The 26,445-nt window shown below is 30.5% G+C and overlaps 2 protein-coding genes across 4 annotated transcripts in view; both read left to right on the top strand.

Moving 5' to 3' along the window:
• The first annotated feature begins 8,417 nt into the window (after nucleotides 1–8,417).
• Nucleotides 8,418–10,132, top strand: LOC112686684. Of its 2 annotated transcripts, none has more exons than XM_025559088.1 (6): nucleotides 8,418–9,027; nucleotides 9,079–9,189; nucleotides 9,249–9,547; nucleotides 9,624–9,749; nucleotides 9,809–9,902; nucleotides 10,041–10,132. In XM_025559088.1, exons 1-4 carry the CDS (start codon nucleotides 8,958–8,960, stop codon nucleotides 9,642–9,644), a joined length of 501 nt encoding a protein of 166 aa, XP_025414873.1. In that variant the 5' UTR covers nucleotides 8,418–8,957; the 3' UTR covers nucleotides 9,645–9,749; nucleotides 9,809–9,902; nucleotides 10,041–10,132. The 2 variants fall into 2 exon arrangements, with proteins under 2 accessions (XP_025414873.1, XP_025414872.1); XM_025559087.1 differs by having other exon boundaries at nucleotides 9,249–9,559.
• A 6,607-nt stretch (nucleotides 10,133–16,739) lies between these two features.
• The window catches only part of LOC112686675, a 37,063-nt gene continuing 27,357 nt past the window's right edge, over nucleotides 16,740–26,445 (top strand). The window contains exons 1-3 of one of the 2 annotated variants that reach the window (XM_025559070.1): nucleotides 16,740–17,033; nucleotides 20,996–21,036; nucleotides 23,016–23,275. In XM_025559070.1, coding sequence (XP_025414855.1) covers nucleotides 21,021–21,036; nucleotides 23,016–23,275 — 276 coding nt within the window. In that variant the 5' untranslated portion in view covers nucleotides 16,740–17,033; nucleotides 20,996–21,020. Of the gene's footprint in view, nucleotides 17,034–18,459; nucleotides 18,617–20,995; nucleotides 21,037–23,015; nucleotides 23,276–26,445 lie in introns of those variants that run through there. The other variant, XM_025559071.1, reaches the window with a different exon arrangement.

Raw genomic sequence — 26,445 nt, 5'->3', positions numbered from 1 at the left:
CTGTTTACGATATATTAATCTTACACCATTGTGAACTATTAAGTTGGTATTACATTTTCCGTTTGGATTCGCAGGGTCCTGCCACACTGCGGTTTTTTTCACCGTTGAGTTTTTAACGGTTTTGCCGTTGAGGCCATAAAATCGTTCACATCATAACGGCAAAGTTTCATTTCGCCGCTGAATTCCTACTGTCCAATCGTGCTTTTTGTCTTGTTAACGTTTTTAATTTTTAATTTTAGTTTATATTAATTGTTTATTTTTATTAATTTATTTATAATGTATAAACATACGATATACATAAATTATATTATAAGTGTTTAAAGTCCACATAAATATTAACTTGTTAAGATTGTAGGTAAGTAACAATATAACAGCATATATATATATATATATATACAGGGTGGGGCACTAAAATGGCCGATCTCCAAAGATAAATTTTCTCATTAGTTATTAAAATAAAAATTCTCTCTAAATATTATTAGTTGTAAGACATCATGCCATTTAGTAAACATGGAACAGTGGAGTGATGAACAACGTGCTTATGCGATAAAATCATTATACAAAAATAATGACAGTTACGTAGTTGTGCAGCGTTCATTTCGTCTTCAATTCAATCTTAAACGCCATGATTCGGCACCATCGGCAAGGCTATTTAAATATGGATAACTAACTTTGAAGACACGGGTTTAGCATTAAAAAATATATGCCCGTAAAAAAAAGCATTCATAAACATCACTGCTGTTAAGACCGCTCTCATAAGGAGTCCGAAATGTTCTGCACAAAACATATGTTTTTTTTAAAACTTGTTCAGTAGAAGTCTAGGTCGGATTTTACACAGCGACGTGTTTTTTTTCGTACAGGCTTCTTTTTTAATGTTGAACCCGACTCTTAAAAGTTGGTTACCCATATTTGAATAGCCATGCCGATAGTACTGAATCATGGCGTTCAAGATTAAAATGGATACGAACAAATGAACGCTGTGCAGCTACGCAACTGTTATTATTTTTATAAAACAATTTTATCGCATAAGCACTTTGTTCAGCACTCCACTGTTCTATGTTTACTAAATGGCATGTTGTCTTGTAACTAATAATATTCAGAGAGAATTTTTACTTTAATTGCTACTGAGAAAATATATCTTTGAAAATCGACCGTTTCAGTGCCCCACCCTGTATATATATATATATATATATATATATATTTAAACGTCCTGCATAATTAATTTTAAAAAATATTTAGATCTTATGATATTTCTTATTTTTTATTTAGTTACCCACCTATTAGTTATATATTATAGATTATGTAATTACCTGGATCATCGTAGAAACCGTTGAAACGTACCGTATTGTAGCGTATCACAATTAAAATCATGTACCTATTTTTGGAACGAACGGCAGAATTATTATCGACGGTTTTGCCATCCGACTGTTGCATGCAGCGGTGACGGACGGTGCCGGACGATCAACCATTACAGTTTAATGTACTAAATTTAAATATGTGTATTTTTACGAGAACAGTAAAACCGCAATGTGGCAGGACCCTAAAGAAAGAGCATATTTTAGGGGAGGGGGCGAAATGGGTATTCGACCCCCATGGCTCGTTTTTTTTTTTAATATAATACATTGATTTATTTAAAAATGTAATGTATAAATAATTAAGAATATAAATTATTAGTCTATTATTATAATATGATAATAAATTCAATAATATATCAATTTGATCACGGGTTATCTTCTACAAATATTGCTACTGTTTTAGACATTTACAACCATAACCGAGTTATTTATCAGATAATAAAAAGTAATTTAAAGTAAAACTTTACCACATAGTTACTAGTTAGTCATTTTTTGGTGCATTTATGCATATTGTATATTTTTGTACTTATTAGAGCTATAAGTCTATTAAGTCCTTAATAATTTTACTTGTCTATTTTTTTTTTACAACATTTCTGGTACTTTTTGTTATGCATAGTTATTTAGTAATTTTTTTATTGACAAATGCATGCATATTTGTGTATTTTATAGAGCTAGAAGTCCTTAACCCAAATTATAACCATAATAACTGACAATATTTGTTTCCATATTCTTTAACTTGCAAATATTGGCCAAAAATATATTTTTGTAAATTGAAAACATGGTTAAGATCAAGAATAGGCCAAAATAGATTAACAGGTTTGGCTTAGCTGCATGTGCATAAAAATATTATTATACTCATCAGAGGTGGCTTGTAAGCATTTACTACTTAGGCGGTGCCCTAGTATAAAACATTTTTTATGTATATTTTGATTAAATAAATTAAAATTTAGTAGGCATACCAATATATTTATGAACGTATTTGAAGATACATAATTTACGTTTTAGTGTTTAAATAGTTTTAATGTGATACGAGGGAAGCCAGAGCAATTTTTCAGGGTAGGTTGGGTGGTTTAAATTATACTGCCCCGGGTAAGATGTAAATTTTCAAACCAAATTTTTACATTCCTTCATATTTGTTTGTTGACCCATTAAATCTGGTTGAAGCAGTTTCAGTAATTCATCAAATGAATTACGTGACATTCTTAAATAATTAAAAATTTATCCTCGTAATTTCTTAAAGCATTATAAAATAAATAGAATAAACCTTTTGTAGAACGGTCAGACAGTAATGGGTGTACCCAAAACTTCCTTTTTTTCAGTTTACGTATTTACTGTACAAATATGCTACACATCCCAACTCTTTGACTTCCATTTTGATACTGAACTGAATTTTAATTTTACAATTACAACGACAAATAAAAACTTTTGGAAGCGAGTCTAGAAGCTTTAATAGTTGCGATACTTTTTTGGTGGCTTCGTGTGAAAGAGGCCTAAGTGCCCTCATTTACCACGGAATTACGTTACAACGACTTTACCTATGTACAGTTGATTTTTATCCTCGACTGGTATCGGATACATTATCGATAATGCCGTTTGTTCACTAGGTATCAACTGGTCTTCGGTGTTTTTAGACAACCAGTAATTTTTTACAATTCGGGCCTTTTCTAAATCGATTTTCTTCTGTCTGATGTTGGCCCTTTTTACATCTATATCGTCATTTAGTCCAGGCATAGCGGATTGCGGTAATTCTACGACATAATTTTGTGGTCGTAATTTTACTATACTCTTTGGGTGATTTTTCCCGAAATAGTTTTTCTGCATTGATTTGATTTTTTTTTCTTCATCCTTCAAATATTTTTCACGTATGCTCTTGAAATCAGTCATTTTGATTTTTAATATCAAATATATTTATTTATTAAAAACTTTAAATTATTTGAAAAATAATTGCAGTTGAGAGTTATAATGAAAGTTTGTAATCATTTCATGAAAATTGTTAGTTACCTAGGTTTTCAATAAATAAGAAATTGAAAAATTCATAGCAACGACTATAATTGCCAGTATAATAATACGTTTATCGAAGAGTCTCGCTAGAGACTCCTCTCTGTGCATAAGAAACACAAACACACAAATCGACCGATAGCGAGACTTGTACATTAGGTTTTGTCTCGGTGCTCAGATCTCTCACTCGCACACGTCGGCTGTATGCGGAGTGCAAGAGAGATAGAGCTAAAAGTGCAGTTTTGTGAGTCTCATTTTTCGTTCCATGCTATTTTTATATGGGCGGTACTTTCCGGCATTGTGGCGATAACAGGTTTTTATAATATATAATAGTAATAACAACAATAATAGCTAGGCATGGCTCATTGCATGCTATATTAATATCTATCTATATCTGTACCATTATTATAAAATTATTTGTACGTATGCTCGGATTTATGGCTGACAACACACTAGCGTTATTTTACAGCGCCACATTTTACTGCATGTAACGCGCGGTTAGTATCACAAACACGACTACTATTATCAATGATAAATAATAAACCGTCCGACTGTCGCGCGATTATTATGGCCAATGTGAGGCCACTAGTTTAATTCAGTGCATATTAACAAAAAATACCTATCGCGCGATATTTTTAACGCACGGTAAAGTCAAGGTACACGCGACAGTTTTCGAAATATCGCGCCGTAATTTTACTGCGCGACACTCGTGTGTTGTGCTCCATTTTTTTTTAAGGGGAACGCAGCAGACGTATTTTTCGTGCGTTTTAGACCAATAAGCGGTAGTAAATTACACATACTTCGGAATGTCCGATTTTAACTTTTTATACATGTATGAACTCTTTGACAAAATATCTAAGTTATTTAGGAAGTCGATTTTCAATTTTCAATTTTAAAGGACCTTAAAATAACGATTTTTTTTTTCAAAAATCTCATGAAATAATTGCATTACATTTGTATTTATTTTGGGCACATCTAATTTTAAATCAAAAAAGTGATTCCTAAAGAGCATAGTCTAAAAGTTTATATATTCAACCATATTTTCAAAATTACAATCGGACTTCAGGAAGTATGTTTAATTTACTACCGCTTTTAGTAGTTTTTATAGCATTGCCAACATGAATATATTTTATTTTTCGTAAAGTATTGACATGTGCCTGCGCGTGCAATAGTTTATTTCGGCGGCGCAGCGGCTCGCGGCTGCCGACGGGCCGTGATAGATTCTCGGAAAGTCGGAAACAATTAGCCGATAAGGATTATTGGATAGTTATAGAACATTACTAATGGGCGACAATAATAATAGTCAGTAATAATAATTATATTTTTCCAAATTAAATACAACCTACATATATTTAAATTTTAAGGAAATACAAAATATAATAATACTACCTATGATTTATGAATCATTTGATTTCAACATAACACGCCGATCAGTAAGGTTATCTGTAAGTTTTGTGTTCTTTTTAATTTTTTACTAAATGGGTAAAGATTGGCGTTATGGGAGAAAAGCTAGACGTAAGTTAAGTGCACCTAAAATAAATTTTTGGAAAAATAATATGGAAAGTAAAATTAAAACGTTTTATTTAGAAAATCTTTTACCCGTCTTAATCAAAGAAAACCTTAGGCAATAAATGCACAAATACTTTTATTTTAATCTTTAATATATTTATATTTCATATTATTATAATTTATACACGTGAATATACTAATTGTGTTTGTCATTTCTTATTTGTCTCGCTGACTTTTACTCTAAATTGTATCTATCATATACAAAAGTATTGTTGTATCATTAAACATATTATCTACCTAGGTACCTATACGATAATACGTCATGGATATCATAATTTAAATTCATATTCCATACAGTGTATTATCAATAATTACGATAATACAGTTCATAGTTAAATTTTTAAAGATATTATTATAATAATATACTTAAATATTAATTTATAATTTATATTGAACTTCATGTTTCAATGTATAGTATTTGAAATTTCTAATATTGGTAAAATAATGTGGTAAATATTTTGAAAATAAAAATTTTTTTTTACTTTTTTCCTTGGTTACATGGTTTTAGAATTAATTGATTTATTATATGAACGTGAGTTTCCTTTTCCTATCGGGGATGGTTTGTAATACTACTTTTTTAAATGGTTTTATTTGTATAAAAAAAGTTAAGTAATGTAATAGTTAATAACTATGAAATAACAAAGTGATTCTCTTGTGTAGTATAATGTAATTGTACATTTTTGCGAATTGCAGCGAAAGCTGAGTAGTGAGTAGGTAACTTGACTGCCACGTATTTTTTTGAAAACTTCAATTGCCTGCCACGAGATCCTATATGGGGTCTCACCAAAACTTCAATTGCCTGCCACGAGATTCTATTTGGGATCTCAGGTAATATGTTTTTAGAAAATTGATATCTCTTTAGGAATCTAATTTATCGGGTTTATTGTAGTGCATTTACATTCTACAGTGTGACCAACACACGCCAGTATCATTAGCACACGAAAAATAATTTTTTTGAAGGAGTTATGTTGTTTTTAATCTATATACTTTTACTACGCAAATATCATATGTTATACTATTTCATCGAGGTATTATACCTCGATGAATTTATATATTATTATTATTTTGATAAGGTTGATAAATGTTAACATATTCTGTGATTTTCATAGACATATATAAACAAAAAGTTGTGTATATAATATGTCTACAGTGATTTTAAAGTTTAAACCATAATAATGATTGATGGTTGATATTTGATATCACTAAAAGTGTTTAAGTTATTCTTTACTATATGTTTATGAGTTTATGTTTGAAATTTTTATTATGAATCTAAACGATGAATTAATTATCGAAATTATCTTTTTAGATGAATACCTAATCAGGTTAATTCTTAATTATATAGTATATACAGAAAATTCAAATTTTATACAACTATATTTATTTACATTTATGATAGCAAATGGTTCTATATAAAAATAATATTTTTGAGATCTGTAATGGAATCTCAGTTAAAATAAAAAAAAGTTTTTGAGATCTCATATTGAATCTCAGTAAGATGGTTATTTTCAAAACAATCAAAAAATCAACCCCCAGTGCCATGAGACACAATATGAGATCTCACGTCCTAAAAATCCAAAACCCTGTCTAAACTCTTTTATTTTATGTCACTAAAATAACTGTAAAATTTCAATATCAAATAATAAAGTAAAGTACCATATCATTTTTGAAAAGTTTGCTGTAAAAACTTGTGGCAGCCACGTAAAAGTTTGTGAGACCCCAAATCGGGTCTCATGGCAGCCAAGTTGATAATAGTAAAAGATAACGCGCGCAATTGAACATAATATATTGGCATTTTTATAGCATTTTAATTATACGTAGTTCTGGGAATTCATAATACTGTTAACCGATAGTCTGAGGCACGCGATAATTGATTACCCACACTAATGTTCATTTATTACTCACAAATAGACATAGCCCAAATGTTCATGTTATGTGAATTGCCTAAATATTAGGCCTTCTACACACGGAGCTACTCATTTGAAACTAAATACTGACGCGAATCACTAACTAGTCCCCGTATTCACTACCTATGTTATTCAATGGAACATAACAGACGGCGCTACTAGTTACTAACCAGTTACTAACGCGTTAGTGATAAGTTCCGAGTGATTCAACTGTCGAGTCACTTTTGAGTTTTCTCACTTTAATATTTTGGTGCTCAACGAAACTTATTTTGTTTTACCTATTGTAAAAATTTGTTATTTGTATAAAAATGAACGAACAAAAAATTAATTTAAAGTTGGTGGAAAAAGTAGAAAAATATCCCATTCTATATAACTTCACGCTCTCGGGATATTCCAGAAAGGATGAAACATTCGACTATACATCAACTGCACCGAGTAATTGACACTATATCCTCTTCACTAGAAAAGAAACACTATTGTGCAGCCGTTTTTCTTGACGTGTCACAAGCCTTTGACAGGGTCTGGTTTGACGGCCTACTATTTAAATTAAGAAAATTCTTGCCTGCACCTTACTTTCTTCTGTTAAAATCGTACCTAACCGACTGCATTTTCGTTGTACGCCAAAACTCAAGCATATCTAAATACTTTAGTATCTTAGCTGGAGTTCTCCAAGGCAGCGATATCGCTCCCTTCCTATATAACGTATTCACCCATGACATCCCTAAAACACCCTACACAGAACTTGGCACCTACGCTGACGACACAGCAATTGTGGCCTCCAACGTGAATCCAGCTATGGTCTCTAACATGATACAAAAACACCTTAATATAATACATCTTTGGACAAAACGTTGGAAAATTAAAATTAATGAATCCAAATCCTCCCACATAACTTTCACTTTAAACAAAAAAGCAACATGCCCACATGTATCAATGAACAATATTCAAATCCCTACCTGCTCAGAAGTCAAATACCTAGGCCTTACTTTAGATAGTAAACTTACCTGGAATGCCCACCTAACACTCAAACGAAAAGCTTTAAATGCCCGTCTCCATCTATTAAGACCCCTTCTGCGATCGAAAATGAACATAAACAACAAATTAATAATCTATAAATCCCTTCTTAAACCGCTATGGACTTACGGCATTCAACTTTGGGGTGCCGCAAAACCCTCCAATACACGAAAAATTCAAGCCTTTCAATCCATTTGCCTTCGCCTCCTTTCCTCTGCACCTTGGTATATAACAAATAATAATCTTCATAAAGACCTCAAAATTCACTCCTTAAATCAAATTTCTAAAATTTATTACACCAAATTCTACACTAAACTTCATTCACATACAAACCCCCTAATCACAAAACTATTTACAAAAACACTTCCCGATAACCCCCATCGACGATTAAAAAGGAAATGGTGTAGGGATCTCCTATCCTAACACAGAAAAAAAAAAAAAATGACCATACATAAACAAATTCACGTGCTGGGTGTTACCACTGGGTAATCTCCCATATTCAAATCAACTCACATTCATTTTATATTCCTATATCCCACCTACTTATTGTACACAAATAATTGTATAGATTGTAGATTACTTTACCTAATAAAAAAAAAAAAAAAACTTAGAAAAGTTTATGTCTTTTTCTAAGTATATTTACAATAAGTTCTTTATACGGTTTATTGATACGCATAGATGTATGGCAACAAGCTTATCCAAACTTGTTCCAAATTTAATTACCTCTAATCTTGAAAAATTTAGAGAGACTGCAAAACATTTCACTATCGAAGACATGTTAGTAACTCTTAAAGGTGTATATCTTAATGAATTTACTGATACTGTGCCAAGCTTGATCAAATGAATTTGCTATCAGAAGAAAATTTTTACAACACGTTGAATGAGTCTGGGATTAAAAGCGAAAAATATGAACACGCTAAAAGAGTTTGGGAACATTTCAAATTCAAAACGTTAGGGGAATATAGGGATTTGTATTTAAAAATTGATGTGCTTTTGTTTGACTGATATATTTGAAAATTTCCGTGATCTATGTTTAACTACGTACTACTTGGATCTTATTCCAATTTTGGATCACTTAGCCTTTTACTACACAGCACCAGGTTTCAGCTTTGACTGAATGTTAAAATATACCAACATCAAACTAGAACTGCTCACGGACTACGATATGTTGTTAATAATCGAAAAAGGTAATTTAACTATTATTTCATAAACAATATATAAAATTTTAATTATTATAGGTATACGTGGAGGTCTAACGCAAGCAAGTAAGCGGTACGCGAAAGTAAATAACAAGAAGATACCAGATTTTAACCAGACAAACCCAAAATTATGGCTAGTCTATCAAGACTGTGCGTGTGAATATTCTTATTAATAATTATATGTTTTAATATAATTTTATATATTCTAGATAATAACTTATATGGCTGGGCAATGTCGCGGTACATGTCATATGGTGGATTTAAATGGGTAGAGTCTACGTTAGACGGTTTAGAGACTTTAACATATACCTCTGAAATTGATCGAATTTTTGAAGTAGACATATCATACCCGAAAGAACTCCACGACATGCTCAATGATATTCCTTTCCTTCTTCAAAATAGCATTCCACCCGGTTCAAAAAATAAAAAACTTATGGCAACACTTCATCATAAGAAAAATTATATAATATACTATAACAATTTGCAACAGGCTATAGAAAACGGATTGGTAATTGAAAAAGTAAACATTTGTTTTTTTTTCTTTATATATTTTTTTAACATTTAAATATTTGAAATACATACAGTTATATAGTTTGATCAGTTAGCGTGGTTAGTTTAGCCTCATACATTGCATTGAATACTGAGATGAGGAAAAAAGCGACAACGAATTTGAAAAAGATTTTTTAAACTTTTAAATAATGCGGTTTTTGGTAAGTTAATATTAATATTTATTATTATTATTATTATTATTAATGTTATTATTATTTAGGAAAAACGATTGAAAGCACGAGAAAGAAGATAAAAATGGAACTTGTATCTAGCGAACGACGGGTACAGAAATTAATAAACCAACCTACGTTTAAGTATGCAATATTATATAATGAAAACTTGTGTGCGATCTCAATAGATAATAAAATTATTGAATTTTGTAAACCAATTTATATGGTTACCTATATATTATTATATATAACTATCTAAATATAACTTAATTAAAATTTCAGGTTATGCAGTGTTGGATAAATCTAAGATTCTTATGTACGATTACTACTATAATGTTATGCAGAAACACTAGAGACAAAATCAACCTGTATATAGACACAGGTATATTAAATTATATATATATATATATTATTTATTAATTTATAATATTGTTCTAGACTCACTTGTTTATTATATTGAGATAATAGGGTTTTTAAATAAATAATTATATGATAAGTGGACTCAACTAGGTACAACAATATTAATAAATATTAATGATTGTGTTTGGTTGATAGCGTTAGATCTATTAAAAACAACTAATCAGTATAAAAATACAATGCACATAGTGCAGCATTTGTATACATTTAATGTGTAAAATATCCATCTGTCTCTACCTATCTATTGAATTTAAATACAAACAATAAAAATTGTTTAATTTGCGTTAATTTTTGCGTTCTTTGTATATTAATGCTTTTTAGGGTATTTTGGTTACTTTTTTTTGCTTTTATGTTACATTTTTTCTAAATGTGTTCTAAATAAATTATATTACAAAAAAAAAAAAATTATATCATAAAAATGTACTTGCTTCTATGGGTGCGTACTGCTATGGCATAGGTTTTCTGCCCTGCAGCGCCATCGCCACTCAGTGCACCGATTGTACCGTATACATTATAATATTGTATAAAAACATTTCATATGTCCTTGCCGGGACGCGTTAACCCCTTTGACTATAAATATCCTCGGCGATATTTTACAGTGTGCATTATAGATAAGCGGGCACTCGCGAGTTCCACTTCGTATATCCCAACGAAAAAAAATATGTAAGTGAAATTTTGACGAAATGTTCTAAGTACATAAAAGAACAAAAGGATTCATCGGCGTGGATGAACGGAAGAATAAGAGGTGTACGAAATCACCGAAAAAGAACCGTACATATGTTATATTCAGCGGTAGATTGGCCACCGAGATAATAGTTCCCGGTGGGCCGGTAGTCGTATTATGACACTGGGCCGATGTATTTGAATTAAAAATTATTTTATAAAAATGTTTTGAAGTACATTGTATTTAATTGTAATATTGTGATAAAAACCTAGTGTAAACTTGATGCAAACAATTCTACAAGCATTTAATCCATGAACAAAGGAAATTTATGAAAAATTATCATTATTGGATGGTGAATCGGTCATATGGTATTTTCCCGGGCCAAAATGTTTAGACAATCCGCGGCCGACTAACATGTGACGCCGGCTTTTCGTGGTACAGGTACCAGCAAACGAGTGGGTGTACCGTGGCATTACAAAGTTTACGAGTTGCGAGTGCGCGTGCATACTTGAAAATATCCATTATAGATCTTTGGACCAATTGAAATTGTACTCCGCAAGTTAGGTTGGTATAATATACCGATATTGGCCACGATTTCGATATTTTGCGTTTACTGCTCAAGATAACTATATGTTGAGGTGAACGTGTAAAGACAGACGTGTCCGGCTGTCGTGGATTTGCGCATTTTCCTTAAGTGTTAATATGAATATGGTAATCTAAGACTTAATGATGTTCAGTAAAAGTAAACCGTTACGAATTAAACCAACAGTGCTACTACTACCTCATGAACGGACCAGCGTGAAGCCGAAAAAGAAGTGAACACTAATAGGTAGATATACCATTATCCCACGCAGCCCTTTATTCTTTATCGATGAAACAAACCTCCGATGAAACTTTAAAGTGATCACACATCCATTATATTCATTATTCCTTGGAACGTTAAGTCACTGTGGTGCACTTATAATTCTACCATATATTTGTTTTCATCGTCGAATTCGTGGTTATCCACGAGAATTAATTGGTATCGTTTTTAGCTTAATGATTAATTCATTAATGATAATGATTAATGATCATTCATTAGTTCTGTATATTATTTAATATAAATTATATATTAATTTTTAATTTGTATAGTAAATATTTGGTTCAACATGTAAACAGCAAAAACATTATAATGCGTAGCTATTGTTAAAACTTTATTAGAAATGTACAAACAAAAAAAATGTATTAAAGATTCTATTGCCGTATTGGTTTGTATTTTATACACACATTAAACATATACATACGATTAATACTGCATTTATATTTATCTCATTAATTAAAATTATTTATACTTAGATTTAATGACTATGTTTACCTGTGGACCGTGTGCCGTTTCTGTTTTTACATTTCAGAGCTTCCAAATGTAAAATTGTTATATTTATCACGCGCATTTAATGTTTAATATTATTATTAAATGTGTTATTTTTCTTGGCGGTAAGTATTTAAAATCTACTGCACTGTTTAGAATTGCATTATTGCCACAAATACCTGCAACAGGGATAACACGTTTTCAGAATCTAAATTTATCATTACGTGCACTCGCAGAGTATTCCTGTTAAATGTTAATTTATTCAATTAAAAAATTATACGAGTATAATTATTTACACCTCAACGTTAACGACATTACGGTATTGTCGTGAAACAATAAATATCTCAACAACATAGTTCATTAAATAGTACACACGCGATGAAATCTCACACTGAATTTTAATTAACGATTGACACATTCCAAAGATAGTTGTGAAAGATAACAATAACGTTGTGTGTAGTATATATAGCACGTGCTAAAAAATTGTTCTTATATAAATGTACTACCTAATATCATTATTATATTAAAGAACTGTGGTAATAGTTCTGTTGGAAACCACAATTATTTTATAGAAAATTGTCCGAGAGAAAAAGTGTTTTAATTATCAATCATTTATTAATGTACATATATTTATAGTATTTTATATGATATGTATCTGATGTTGTTTCGTAGCAATAGAATACATCATTGAAATCTATCAAAATACGTTAATTTTTAAAGGTAAAAAATTAATTTTAACTAATTACTATTGACTTTCTAATCAACGAAAATAAAACTGTAAACTTTACATGAAAATTAAAATTAAATATTTCATAATCAATTGCATATATTGATGGAAATTGCATTCATATTCCCGTTTCGCCAAACCCATTTCTGTATGTATGTTAATTTTAATTATGATAAGTAGTTGATATGTTTACATGGTTAATAGATGTATAATTAATTTGCGTATTATGGGTATGTATTTTGTAAACCATCAACCTTTTAATTGTTGCTACCGTCAAACAATTAATACTGAAGTTATTAAGATAACTCTTCGTAATAATTAAAAGTTAAAAAGATATACAATTCATCAGAAAAATATATATTTTTAATAAAAACAAAATAAAAATAAATAATCAATCAGTTCTGTCTCACACAACTCCATAGAAAAGATCGACACAAAAATATAATTTGAGTAAGAGACAATTTAAAATAAGGTATATGTTTCTTTAGTAGAAAAAGTACTCAGTTACCATAGAAGAATGTTTATTTTCTCTCTTATAAACTTGCTTGATCTAATTATTTACTATTTTTCTGAATCAATTATTTTCTTATACTAACTATTTTCTATTATAAAATTAATATACAAAAATTTGTTGACGTGTCTTGCATATTTTGTGACCTAAATTGTATATTGTTGATATTGTCTAATACTACAGGGTCTTAGAAGTGTTTAGCACCTCTAAGCTCAGTAATACTACCAATTTGACATATATTGCAAAATTATTTTATAATAAAATGTTACAATTATTATTTTATAAGAAAGCAATTCAGTGAATTTTTAAGTGTAATTACATTCGTAAATCATATTTAATTTTGATTTATTCATTAATACGGTTTAATCCTTAATGGATTAAGGAGGATTATTACTTTTGGTAAGGCCCTTTCACCTAAGACAATTTATTTTTTTTTTATTCAGATTTAGTCATTTGTAATAAATATTAATTAAAATAAGTATAGTATATTTGTATATTATAGTATAATCACGATTAATTGATAAAACAATATTTTATATCTGTTAGCCAATGATTATAAAGCATATTGTGGTCCCTTTCAACTTACGACCCGGGGCTATAATCAGGGGCGGACTGGGCAGGTAGGCAAATGCCCACTGGGCCGCTCTGTGTATTATTGTGTATTTTTTGTTATTGAATACTATTTAAGTGGTGAAAGATAAACAGTACGGTATTTAGTAACAGATTACAGAAAAATTACTAGACAAGAACATAAGATTTATGGACGATAGACAATATATGTATTTTTACAAACCAATAAATTGTGTAGATATCACTTAGATAACGTGAGCCTTTACTTCATTCGACGGCCTATAACATTTTGTAAATAAACCGTTATGACCACAAACCAGCTCGTGGTAATACGTAGCTGTTCATGTTATCTATTTTAAAAGCAACAAATAATCACGGGTTCCCTAAAAGATAGTCAGTAACACCACTAATGTATTTTGATAATATTATAACACTCATGCCTCCCCTCCACTCACTTCACCCCCTCCCAAATAGATGAAAACGTCAAATTTTAAACGTATACTGATATGTAATATAATAATTTTAGATTTTTTATTCAATAAAGTATTAAAGTATAACGAAAATATATATATATATATATTAAAAGAATATTAATATTGCTAATAATTAAATTGTAGTCGGATAATAATAATAACAGTCGACCTCACGGCACTCACACGAATGGTATATAAATAATCTGATGCAGGGAAATTATCGGTAGATAAGAATATCAATATCTTAGTCCGTGATTGTCACGTCTTTTCAGTTGACAGTATGCACTAAGCATCTATGCGCAACATAAAGTAATTTAAAATACGATTATTACGATCATACGTTTAATTTAGTTCGATTTCATTAATTTATTTTTATTTAATTGTTGAGTTGTTATTGAACCAAACCAAAAAAAATCTAAGTGAAGAGTGGAGAAACTTTGATTTAAAAGAAATGCTGTTGAAATGAGTTGAAGGCATCAGCTAACGACCTAAAACAAAAAAATGTGTATAGGACATTTTTCGAATGCAGTTAGAGCTATTTTTTATGTTTTAGGCTACTTTCCAAAATTTGCCCACTGGGCCGGTGTCTACCCAGTCCGCCCCTGGCCATAATCCCCCTTATGCCGCATCCCTTTGATGCCCTGACCGTTATTATATTTATAATGTTTTTCTCCCCAAAACGCTAGATTATTATAGTTCTTATCAATGGTAACAATTTTATATTAGTTTTTTCAATCATAGTATTTTGTTTTTTTCATACACATTGGTTGCTTTAATTTTTCTCCCTTTTTATGCGTTCCGTTTGGAACATATTTTTAGTAAGTGTGAAATGACAACGTCTTACAATCAATTTATTTTTCATCAATCACTCGTTGGTTAATGTCATTTTTAATAATACAGACTATTGCATGCTCATATGCTATTATACGTCATGAATTATTACGGAAATGATTAGTATTCCTCTCCTGCAGTAGCATTATCCCACGACATATTAGTTATTGATGCTGTGTGCATTAAAATTGGCCGTCATAAAAATATAAAAGTGTATTTCGCTAAACTTGTGAGCTCCCACAAAGAAAATAATATATCGACTAATAATAAATAAAATTAGTAATACAATATTACTAATTATTACATCACATATTATAATACAGGACTGATGTCTGATCATTTTCAGAAAAATGATGTTATAATTGGATATTATAGTGAAATGCACAATATTACTGCGGATGCTCGTATAGTAGAAATAACATGTTTATGTTAAGTTAGAATTTAAAGTCTAAAATTATAAATAATCTCATATTATTATGTTTACAAACATATTTTACTGTTTATAATGGTAGAATAACTTAATAACAATGAAAGATTAGTGTAATGAAATCGTAAGTACTCCATTTGGCCTGCGAACTGAAAACGTTTTTATTTTTTTCTAAATTCAGTACTACTTACCTACGTCGTGATAATTATACGTTCAATAATTGTATTAATGTGAACCGTTTACTCTCAATTTTTAATTAGCGATTGAAACATAATTTACGTACTTTATTCCCTGATAACAGTGGCGTACTTTCTAATATAGTACACGAGACAGTTGAAAAACGTATAAGATACAGTAAAGTTTTAAAATTGTACTTATTATATTGTGTAGTTTTATCCCAATTAAATACATGCATATCGATGATCGGTGAAGCAAAAACATCGAAGACTTACAAGACACGTTTGTTAATATTAACACGGAGACGATAAAACGCCGATTTTCGACGGTTCAATACACACATTATTACGCTGAACGAACGAGCCCCATGTGGTTGCATCTCGTATTTAAAATATTGAATTTCTACGCGTGATCGATGTTTTTTTTTACCGGATACCTGTATGATAACGCAACACGCGATTAAAAAATTAAAAATGTAGTCCAGAAATACTTTTAAGTGCGCGCAATATACCACGGGTCGAGAACCGCACGCGGTTTGTTCAACCGTGAAAACGTTTAATAATAATAATAAAAAAAAAAAAACACAGCAACAACACGTTAAAATCGATTTTATTCTCCCTCGGATAATCTGTTTTTTTTTTTTTTTTTTTTGATAATTGTTTTTCGCCGCGCGTATACGGGTGTTCGACTGTAAAGCGGATTGGAAATCGTTGATTTTTCAATTTTACACGTAGATAGCGTTTTCGATGTCGCGTAAAAATGCCTTGCCGCGGCGCGTTACACCGGGCGGTGCGCGCGCGCGTGTGTTAAACAACATCGGCCCGAGTGTAACATGTGAACGTGTACGCAACGGTAGTCGACGCCAACTGTCGGGGGCGTAGGACGTGATTTGTTTTCCGTCCGTGTTATTATTAATTTCGTACGCGCACACGCTGTGCGCCGCACAACGGATCGCCCCGACCGTTTTTACACGCGTTTACAAAATTACTATCATCATCGAACATTATCGCATCGTTCTGTGTTGTTATCGAACGTCGTCCGAGTCATAAATAACGGTGTTGTGCGCGAGATGTGTCCCGTCCGTTTCGTTTGACGGGACCGCAAAACACACGTACTCCGAGGACACCTAGGTAATATCATTTTTTTCAATACTGTAATCGCTTCGTTTTTTTTTTCCAACACTGACAAACACTACTTGCCGATTATCGTCGTCGACTACTGTTCGTACGGTCGCGCGTAACTTCGATCGGTAGCGGTTGTTGCCCCGTCCGAATACTGCGGTCTGTACGGCGAACGAAAGTGATCGACCGATATCGTTCTGTTTGCTTATGAACACGCTCAACCGTATCGTGTGTTGTTGTTGTTGTTGTTGTTGCGTAACTTATAAGTTACAACGATAGATTATTTTTCCTTTCCCAGTACCGTAGTATTCAAAATTGATACGCGTACTCGGTAACGCACCGGCTTTTATCCTGTGCGCCAACCGACGCGTGCACCTAATATCTTAACGTAATGTAATCCAAACGCGGCCGCACCTACGACCCGACGTAATAATGTTAGAACATGGTCCCGCGACGAAGTACGCCCCCCCTTCATTATTAAAGGAACGCGGTTGCCGGAGAAGTCGCGGAAGTTACCGGAAAAAAAAAACAATAATTCTGTACTGTAGTCTGCGCGCTTCGGTCGGTCGAATACTTCGCGGGTGATTTTTTTTCCCCGTAATTGCCAGTAATTAAATCTGGCCGGTAATTGCGTGTTCCGATTTTTTCAACCTCCGTTCATTGGTTTAATGAACCGCATCCTGCAGGACACTTCGTGGCCGGCCATTGCGTCCAAAACCGCAGTCCGTCGTGGCAATGAACCATGAACGTCGTGCGCACCACGTTTCGTGACCCTGCGGCGCGCACCAGTCCCCGCTACACTGCGTCCGATTGTCTTTCAATTGAAGTCGCCGTCTGAGAAGGGCCCCTCGCCTCCCGAAACACCATCGACAACGGGTCGGTCGCGTAGCCAATCGTCCGCAGATGATGGTGGCAGTCTCTCGACAATGCAATATCGTATTGTTTGGGAGACGATCCGTCGAAGGGCATTGATCGATCGACGGGATTTTCAAAACGTCGGATTAAACCGCGCGAAACGTGCCATCGTGCTACGATGATCGTATAATATAATATTATCGAGTAGAATTCGTTTGAATTATCTTTGCTTACATTTCGACACAATCGGTTTTCGGGACAAAACTATTAAACGTTTCACGTCCGATGACATCATAACCGTTTGCGCTTTTGATATCGTCGATAAATTTCGTATTAGATAAAATTATCATTCGTTTCGTAATAATATCAAAAACGTGCGAGTAACAATACGAGTCCGTGTAGTATTGATAATCCGCACTCGTTAAATCTGTGAACGCTTTGATGTGCTGCAACTTGTTTGTTTATCTGGGTGTACGATTTGTTTGGCGCGACCTCTCGACCCCTACGATGTCGATAAAATCATATGTGTGTGTACATCCTCCGCACTGGATTATTATTATAACAACTAGAATAGTCGTCCAGTCGTAACCCGCGCGCAGAACTACTGCACCACAATGGACTCTAAACGTTTTAATTTTGTGTTATTAAACTACGATGCTGCTCATTTATCGTTAATACGGTCCATATATCTGTTGCAGTAAAATTATTGACCGTAAATTAACAACACACACGTTCTCGTAAGTGAAATAGAATTAAGTCGTCTGCAATCACCACTATACAGTGCACGCATACATCGTACATATGTGCGTTTGGTGAACGCGTGTGGGTACGCACCTAAACGTTTGTATGGAAATCATTCGATAACTCACACTTAAACAACGCGACGCACATACATTAATAAATGAAAATATTTTAGTTATAATTCAAGAGATAATGAACTTTATCATAATTTGTTATTTTTTATTTTTATCGAGAAGCCGAATAATAGTTTAAACACTTAAATCTGATTTACTAAAGATGCAATCAAATTGTTTTTTCGAGTTTTTTGGTGGAAACAATATTCAATTACGATTCACTTGAATGTAATAAAAATAAAAAAAATAGATAATTACGTATAATATTTATGATATTCTTTAAATGACACTATAACCATTAATTAAAGCAATGTTACCTAATAACCTTAGTTTTACAATCGATGCAATAATTATTGAATATATTTCTTATTGGCATTTGTACATTTTATTTTTTTAATTAATTATTAATTTTATGTAACGTATGAGTTAAAATATTCAGTTCTGATTCGTATTGAATGAAAATCTTTTTCAGTTCGTGAATATTTTGAAATTTTATTTTTAAAAACAATTGAATGTGTCATTGAGTATAATATAGACCTGATACGGTAATTATTTTGGTCCAATTTTTATTTTAAACTGCACCCAAAAAAGATAATTATAAATTTAACTGTTAAGATATTAAAGTGTCTACAATCAAAACAAATAATATTTGTTCAGGTTTAACTTAAAATATTTCTGTACATTGATATATTATACATAAATAACGTGAGTCCGATTACTATAACTATAATATTTCCGTTAAAGTCATAGGTATATAACATCTAATCGATTAAAGGTCATTTAAAGTTTATTCAAAATATCTCTTTCAAACTCTCGATAAAAAATATATATCGATCATTCAAGATCTAATGATGTTCATAGATCGATTGATCTAGCGCGAACACAATAACAGTTTATGATAAGGTACATATAAACACATGTGTTCTAATACGAAAGTCGTTGAGCCTGAATTCCTCGAATCCGAACACATGACCGAACATTATCCATTAGTTTTCTGGCAACGGTCGGTTGAGAGGATATAAAATAATGTGCACATAAACATTCTTAATGTCGTTTTAATCAAAATGTACATAATGTTTCATCTTACTGAAACTTTATTATTAGTACTACTATAAATTATAATACTAAAATATTATTTACTATTTCATATAACTATATTATTAATTAAAATACAAATTATCTAAATTGAATGGCTAATTATTTCTGAAAAGTTTTTTAAAGTTAAGTTTCATAAATTACGTTTATATTTTTAAACTTTTGATACTTAGCCTTTTTTTTACTTCTGTGTATTATTATACCATTCAATTATAATCATAGAAATGTATTACAACAGAAAGTAACAAGTAAATAACGAGTAAATAATAAATAATTATGTACTACAGTAACTGCGTATTACGTTCATTGTAATATATAACAGTTTTTAATTTTATCGAGTGATTTGTGTAATATATTTTCGGTTAACAGTGCTAGAGAACTGTCCACCATATACTTATTTAATTAATTTTACGGAATATTTTTCTGCATTCATACTATACATAAAAATGAGACTTTTTCGTTTTTTTTTAATGGAATGTCTTTTATATAATATTGATTTCTTATATGGAATTATATTACAATTATTATAAACTATTTTAACCTAAAGTAAACATAAAACTTTACAGTTTGTGCAATAAATTAGTTTATTTTTTTTACAAATAAAAATGGTTGTATAATATCCTGAATTTCCAACACGTATTATTTGATTATTTTTAAATGAGCAAAAAATAAATTCTTCCTCCGAATTAAATTCTTTCAATTTCAACCATATGGAAATATCTTATACATCTTCCTTAGAATTTTTTTATAATTTTTCTTCTATTAAATCGTTTAAAACTTTGTTATTTTTTTGTTGAATACAACAAAATATTTTTTTTTTTAATTCAATTTAAATAATTATAGATTTTATAAATTATTGCGGTCTCGGAGTTGTTATCATTATTGTTAATTTTTTAGACTTTCACTAGTTTCAATGTAAGGTTATACCGATAGAAAAACATTAAACATTTTGAATTTAATACAACGTGTATGTTCCTAAGAAAACGAAATTTTGCACGATTGAAAGCGATTGTCCAGTTCTATAAAATATCTAACCAATGTCAATATTTATTATACATATAAATATAATATATGATGTAAAAAAATAAATATATATATATATTGTAATTAATTTAATTTAATTTTATTGCTGTTTTATTAAATACATTTTTATTATTTTATTTATAGATTTTCGAAATATATTGGCGGCACAATGGATACGGCCATGGGTAAGTGATCGAAAGGGTTTTACTATATACCTATATACTATGTGATATTCAATAACTTATACTACTTGTATTATGCACTCGTATGCATAGTAAACACGAAGACCACACTGTATGCGCACACACGCGCATATGGGAGTACACACAATGCCCATTAAATCGCCCTTCCTGCATATAAAACATCCCCGTGACTAGAAATACTTATCGATTACACTGGGTCTTATGTGTACACATGATATGATAATATATTTCTATAACGTTTTCTTTTTAAAACGCATGGATACATTTTTAATCATCGTAGATTCCGGCAACAATAACTGATCTCGACGCGTTACATCCGCCGCCGTTGTCCTGTCACAGGAATCGTTCCAATCGTCCGTATTATTAATAAAATAAAAACAACGGACATATATTACAATACAACCAATACATTACAATATTATTATTATTTTACGTGTTATACATGTTTTCTGACCGTTCGTGGTTACGATTATTTAATACGGATGATACGAGAGCTACTAGACATGGCATTCTGTCGTTCGACAACCCTGCAGCTATTGTTACAAAATATACTTCTATAAATTTTATATTATTGTTATTTCAATTATACCTAATATTCGTAAGTATATATATATTAAATGGTTTACGCTTAACTCAATTTGATCACAATCAGGGTCTTAATGTGTTACGTATTATTATTATTGTACGATTAAATATAATAAATTAATACATTCTAATTTGTAGTCTTTGTTTACCATTTATATTCCTTTTAAATGCTTAATTAAGACAAATGAACAAACCTATCCATTTTATTAAAATGTAATTTACAGCTATAGTTATTATGATAATTTGTATATGTTAATGACGATATTTCGTAAGCATTTTACACAATAAGTGATTACTGATTGATATATCAATATATTAGTTAAATTTTTAATAAGCTTTTCAAAATCAATTATATAACTAATTTCTATTGGATCAGAAGTATTCATAGTTAAATTATAAAATATTTATACTATAAATGTACACTATTTGCATGTTACTTGCCTAATTATATTATATTTTTTAAAATAGTTAATGTATATAAATATCATATAATAAACAAAAACGGAAAAAATATTTAAAATAAAGTATAATAAATTTGAGACAAACTAATGAAAATCCATTTTTTCTTTAGTTATTAAAAATATGTTTAAAACAAAAATCAAATCGTTTTACTTCGTAACCCTGCACACCGTCTATTATTTATACGCACTTTACATGATGCAATACACGCGTTGTAGTTAGAAGATAAAAAATACACACATTTACTTATGCATATTCAAATTTTCTTAATATTTGTTTTATTTTATCTTTTAAAACTGGATAACGTACATGCATTTCGTTCGTCGATTTTAGCAAAACGCATTGTAAGATATTCGCCGCGTTCAACGGATTATTATTTCTTGATATTCGTATTTCACCTAAATATTCCGTCAAGATGTCTGGCTACGGGGTCCGGTTTCCTGTCTGTGACGGCGGCAAGTCAAAAGACACGACCGCGTGTTTGTACAATAGGGCCCAGAAGGTCGGTCTTTTTATGACCCAAGCTGATAGGTGGGGATAGGAGTGCACACGGCCAACGACTGTTGCCATGTGTAAATCGTTTACGAACAGCGTGCACGCGGACGGTTACCAGCCTACCGAAAAATGATAACCCTAAAGAGAAAGATTCAATCTGGACAGCGTCTGCTTTATGTGAATATACTATTGTTTACGAAGAAAATGTAAAAATATAAAATGTAAATATGTATGTACTATGTATATTAGGTACATATGAACGTGAATGTGTATATAAAATAAAATAAAAAAATTAGTATTTTAAACATGTACCGAAAAAATAAAAAATACAATCCCCAAAAAAGGGCGTGTGAAAAATAATCAACGAGTATTGTAGCTCGATGTGGAAAAAAAGATAACCTTATAACTGTTTATCATTGTAGACAACCCTTCTTACTTTGCGATGAATCAAGGGCTGCGAAAGATCGTGCCGCTGGTGGATAGACAGAGGATGGGATGGAATAAAACGGAGACGGGGTCGATGGGCAGGACCAGAAAGACAGATAGGAGCGGCAACAAATGCTTAACGAGGTCCTTTAGTGCTAACGTCGAAGAGACCAGACTATTGGTGATGGGACAGCCTAGGCCCGCAGACGTAGCTCCTTCAGTTAAGCACACCAAACACACCAGCTCTGGCCACAAGGTAAATTATTTATTATATTTTTACTTAATTTATTTTGTTTTTCTAATTCTTGTATTGATTTAAATTGATACGATGGAAACAGAATATTTCTTATATAATATAAAATAATAATTAAAAATACACTTCTATAAGTAGGGTGTTCTTATTTTGTCTTGAATTTTATTTTAATATTCTCATAAAATAATATTTATTAGGATTTTCTGTATTCTTGCTTTCCAAGACTTAATTCATTATAGCTTTGATTTTCTAATGTGTAATCATTACGCTCACAATTTGTCATATACAAATAAATTGTATACATTAAATTTGCTGCAATACTACAATAATTACAATATACCTGTGAATGGCACTGATTAAACATAGTGGACTGAAATCAATTTTAGTTTGTTAAAATGTCTATAAATAAATGCATCAATGACCTATTGGTATGTAAGTTTTTGTTTGTTACCTATCTGACCTCTGAACACATAAGTACAATTTATATTAAATGCTTATCTTGGTATTTATATGTGTGCCAAGTCTCGTGAGTACCTATATAACAGTTCCCTTTTTTTTCTATTTTTTTTTAATTTAGCAACCTTTAGGTTATAGCGTATTAAAAACGATCCAAATGGTTACAATACAAGGCTTTTTGAACTTTCAAACATTAGATTCTTATAAGAAGATACAAGATTGTTTAATATCTGTCGCTAATTACTTCAAACGCATTTTTAATATTCATGTTTATATGAATATATTGAAAATATTTATACTTACGTACAATTCTATTAAATTTAAAAATAATGTGATTATAGGTTTGAAATTATTAAAATATTTTATAATTGCTTTGTACGTTGGACTGATTGTCCGTTAAATAAAAAATATCAATCATACACTTTACACTAAAAGATTCATTAAGTAAACAAATTATGTTTTCTGAATTTTAATTTTAAAACTATTTTAAACTAGTAAATATTGTTAATAAATAGACTTAATAGTTGAATCGGTAATATAGCCACGAATAAACCGCTATCCAAGAGATCTTAGTTATATGTGGCCTTTTCGGCTACCAAATAATCTACGAACCGACGAAGAAGCTCTTCAAAAATTTTCTTAGTAAAATTTAAGCTATCTGCCTCCATTTGTTGATAACATGGAACTATGCGAGACCTTATAACCTATGATACAATACAATAATGATACCTAACCTAACTTGACTCCGACACGAAATTGAACATTATCGATAATAAGGTAAATATTTTCTGTTAATTTTCTAACTGCTACACTAGTTCTTATCAATGCATATTTTAAACATAAAAATTGATCTATAAACCTACCGACTCCAAAAGATAAATTAGTAAAAAATTAAAAAATGAATACTTAATATAAACACTGTTTATAACGACAACCATTTTATTCTAAATGTCTGTTAGTACGACACCTTATGATTTCGGTATGTTATAGATATAGTTCTATATTCGTTGTTGCCCTTTGATAATTAGACAATTGCATTTTACTATAAAAAAAAAAAACTAACATTTCAATATTATTGTAAACGATTTATCATGTTGTTTATCTTCGCAAAATAAATGGGTAGTTAATAAATAAAAATAATTAAAATTATGTTATTGAAGTTACAACTATTGCTGAATTGCTACAGACTTTAGTCATAGTATTCAGCAATCTACCGTTATCTGCCATTCATTTATTTATTTTATTCGTAAATATAAGGTTTCAATTTAATTTTCATTTAGAGTTTACACTAACCACAATTTATCGAATTCAAATCAAACAATCACGGCAAATAAGTTTGTCCAAAATAAGTTTGTGAAAAAAATACAACATTGTTATATATACAACTAACATTGGCCTTAACAAATACATTTTTGCTTTAAGTATACCGACATTTGTAACTCAATTTTATTTAAATTTTTAAATGCACAATACTTTTAGGTTCTCACGGGGAAAGCAAATCATTCAATAATATGATTCTCTCAGTGGACCAAAATTGTTATCGATGGCAACCACTATACATAAAATCGAGAAATTAAATAAAAATAAAAATATCCATCTCTATTGTTTTTGATCTCGGATTACTGGTTAATTAAATACATTTAAACACACTAATTAGGAAAAAAAAGAAATTATAGTTCAATTCATTGATTAGATGCCGAACGGTAATCGAACTTGTATACAATTTTATTTTCGTTTTAATAATTATATTAATAATTTCTTTCTTTTATATTTTGTTGTTTGCAAGAAATAAATTATTATTATTATTATTAATTTAACTATTATATTCTATAGAGTCTAAACTTTATGAGTAAACTCAATATTTCCAACACAATACATTGTACTCGTATATAATATAACCATTTTAAACAACAAACATTCGATTAAATTATACTGTAATTCAACGAGTTATAAATAATTCCAACAAGGTACATTGTCATGCAATCCACAAGTTTTATGGAAATATCTTATATTCTTTCACAATTCCCACCGAACGTCGTTTTCTTAATAAAATACTAATTATTAGTTATATTACCATTCGATGATGGTTATTCAATAAAAGAACTTTTAGGTTTTGTATTATGTCGAAATAATATAAAACAAAAATAACGAATATCATAAAATAATGATTAATAAAATATCATGTAATATCATAGGTACACATTCATTGCATTTGAAATTTAATTCTAATCTTCAGTAGTTCGACGTTCCTAAATTGGGTACAACTCTATTTATCATAGGTATTATCAATTATAAAATACAAATTAGAAGAATAATCAGGCCATTGGAGTAATGGGGTATGGTATAGTCAGGTTATGAGTGATTACAAAAATTATTCTTAAATTACACTTATGCTGCTTAAATCCTAAGATAGAACACTGCAATTATAAATATTATCTTACGGCCTCCAAAAATAATGTTTATTGCATAAATCGTATAAAAACATTACACACAGAATTAAGATACTGTTTTAATTTAATTTATGATTCTCGTGAATAATAAGATACCTATATAGCAAATGCTAAAAGGCTAAAACAATAACCACCCAAATTTAATTCTTAATGAATTGTGGTCATAAAAACTGCCCTCTAAGACCTTCCTCAAATGTAAAGGATGCTATAAAGTCATCAATTCACCTATATATGTATAATAATATGTATATATTATATATATATATA

This window comes from Sipha flava, unplaced genomic scaffold (genome assembly GCF_003268045.1).
Source record: "Sipha flava isolate LNK unplaced genomic scaffold, YSA_version1 322_pilon_pilon, whole genome shotgun sequence".
Classification (NCBI taxonomy): Eukaryota; Metazoa; Arthropoda; class Insecta; order Hemiptera; family Aphididae; genus Sipha; species Sipha flava.
Note: the sequence above shows the minus strand (reverse complement) of the source record. Positions and strands in the feature narration are given on the sequence as shown.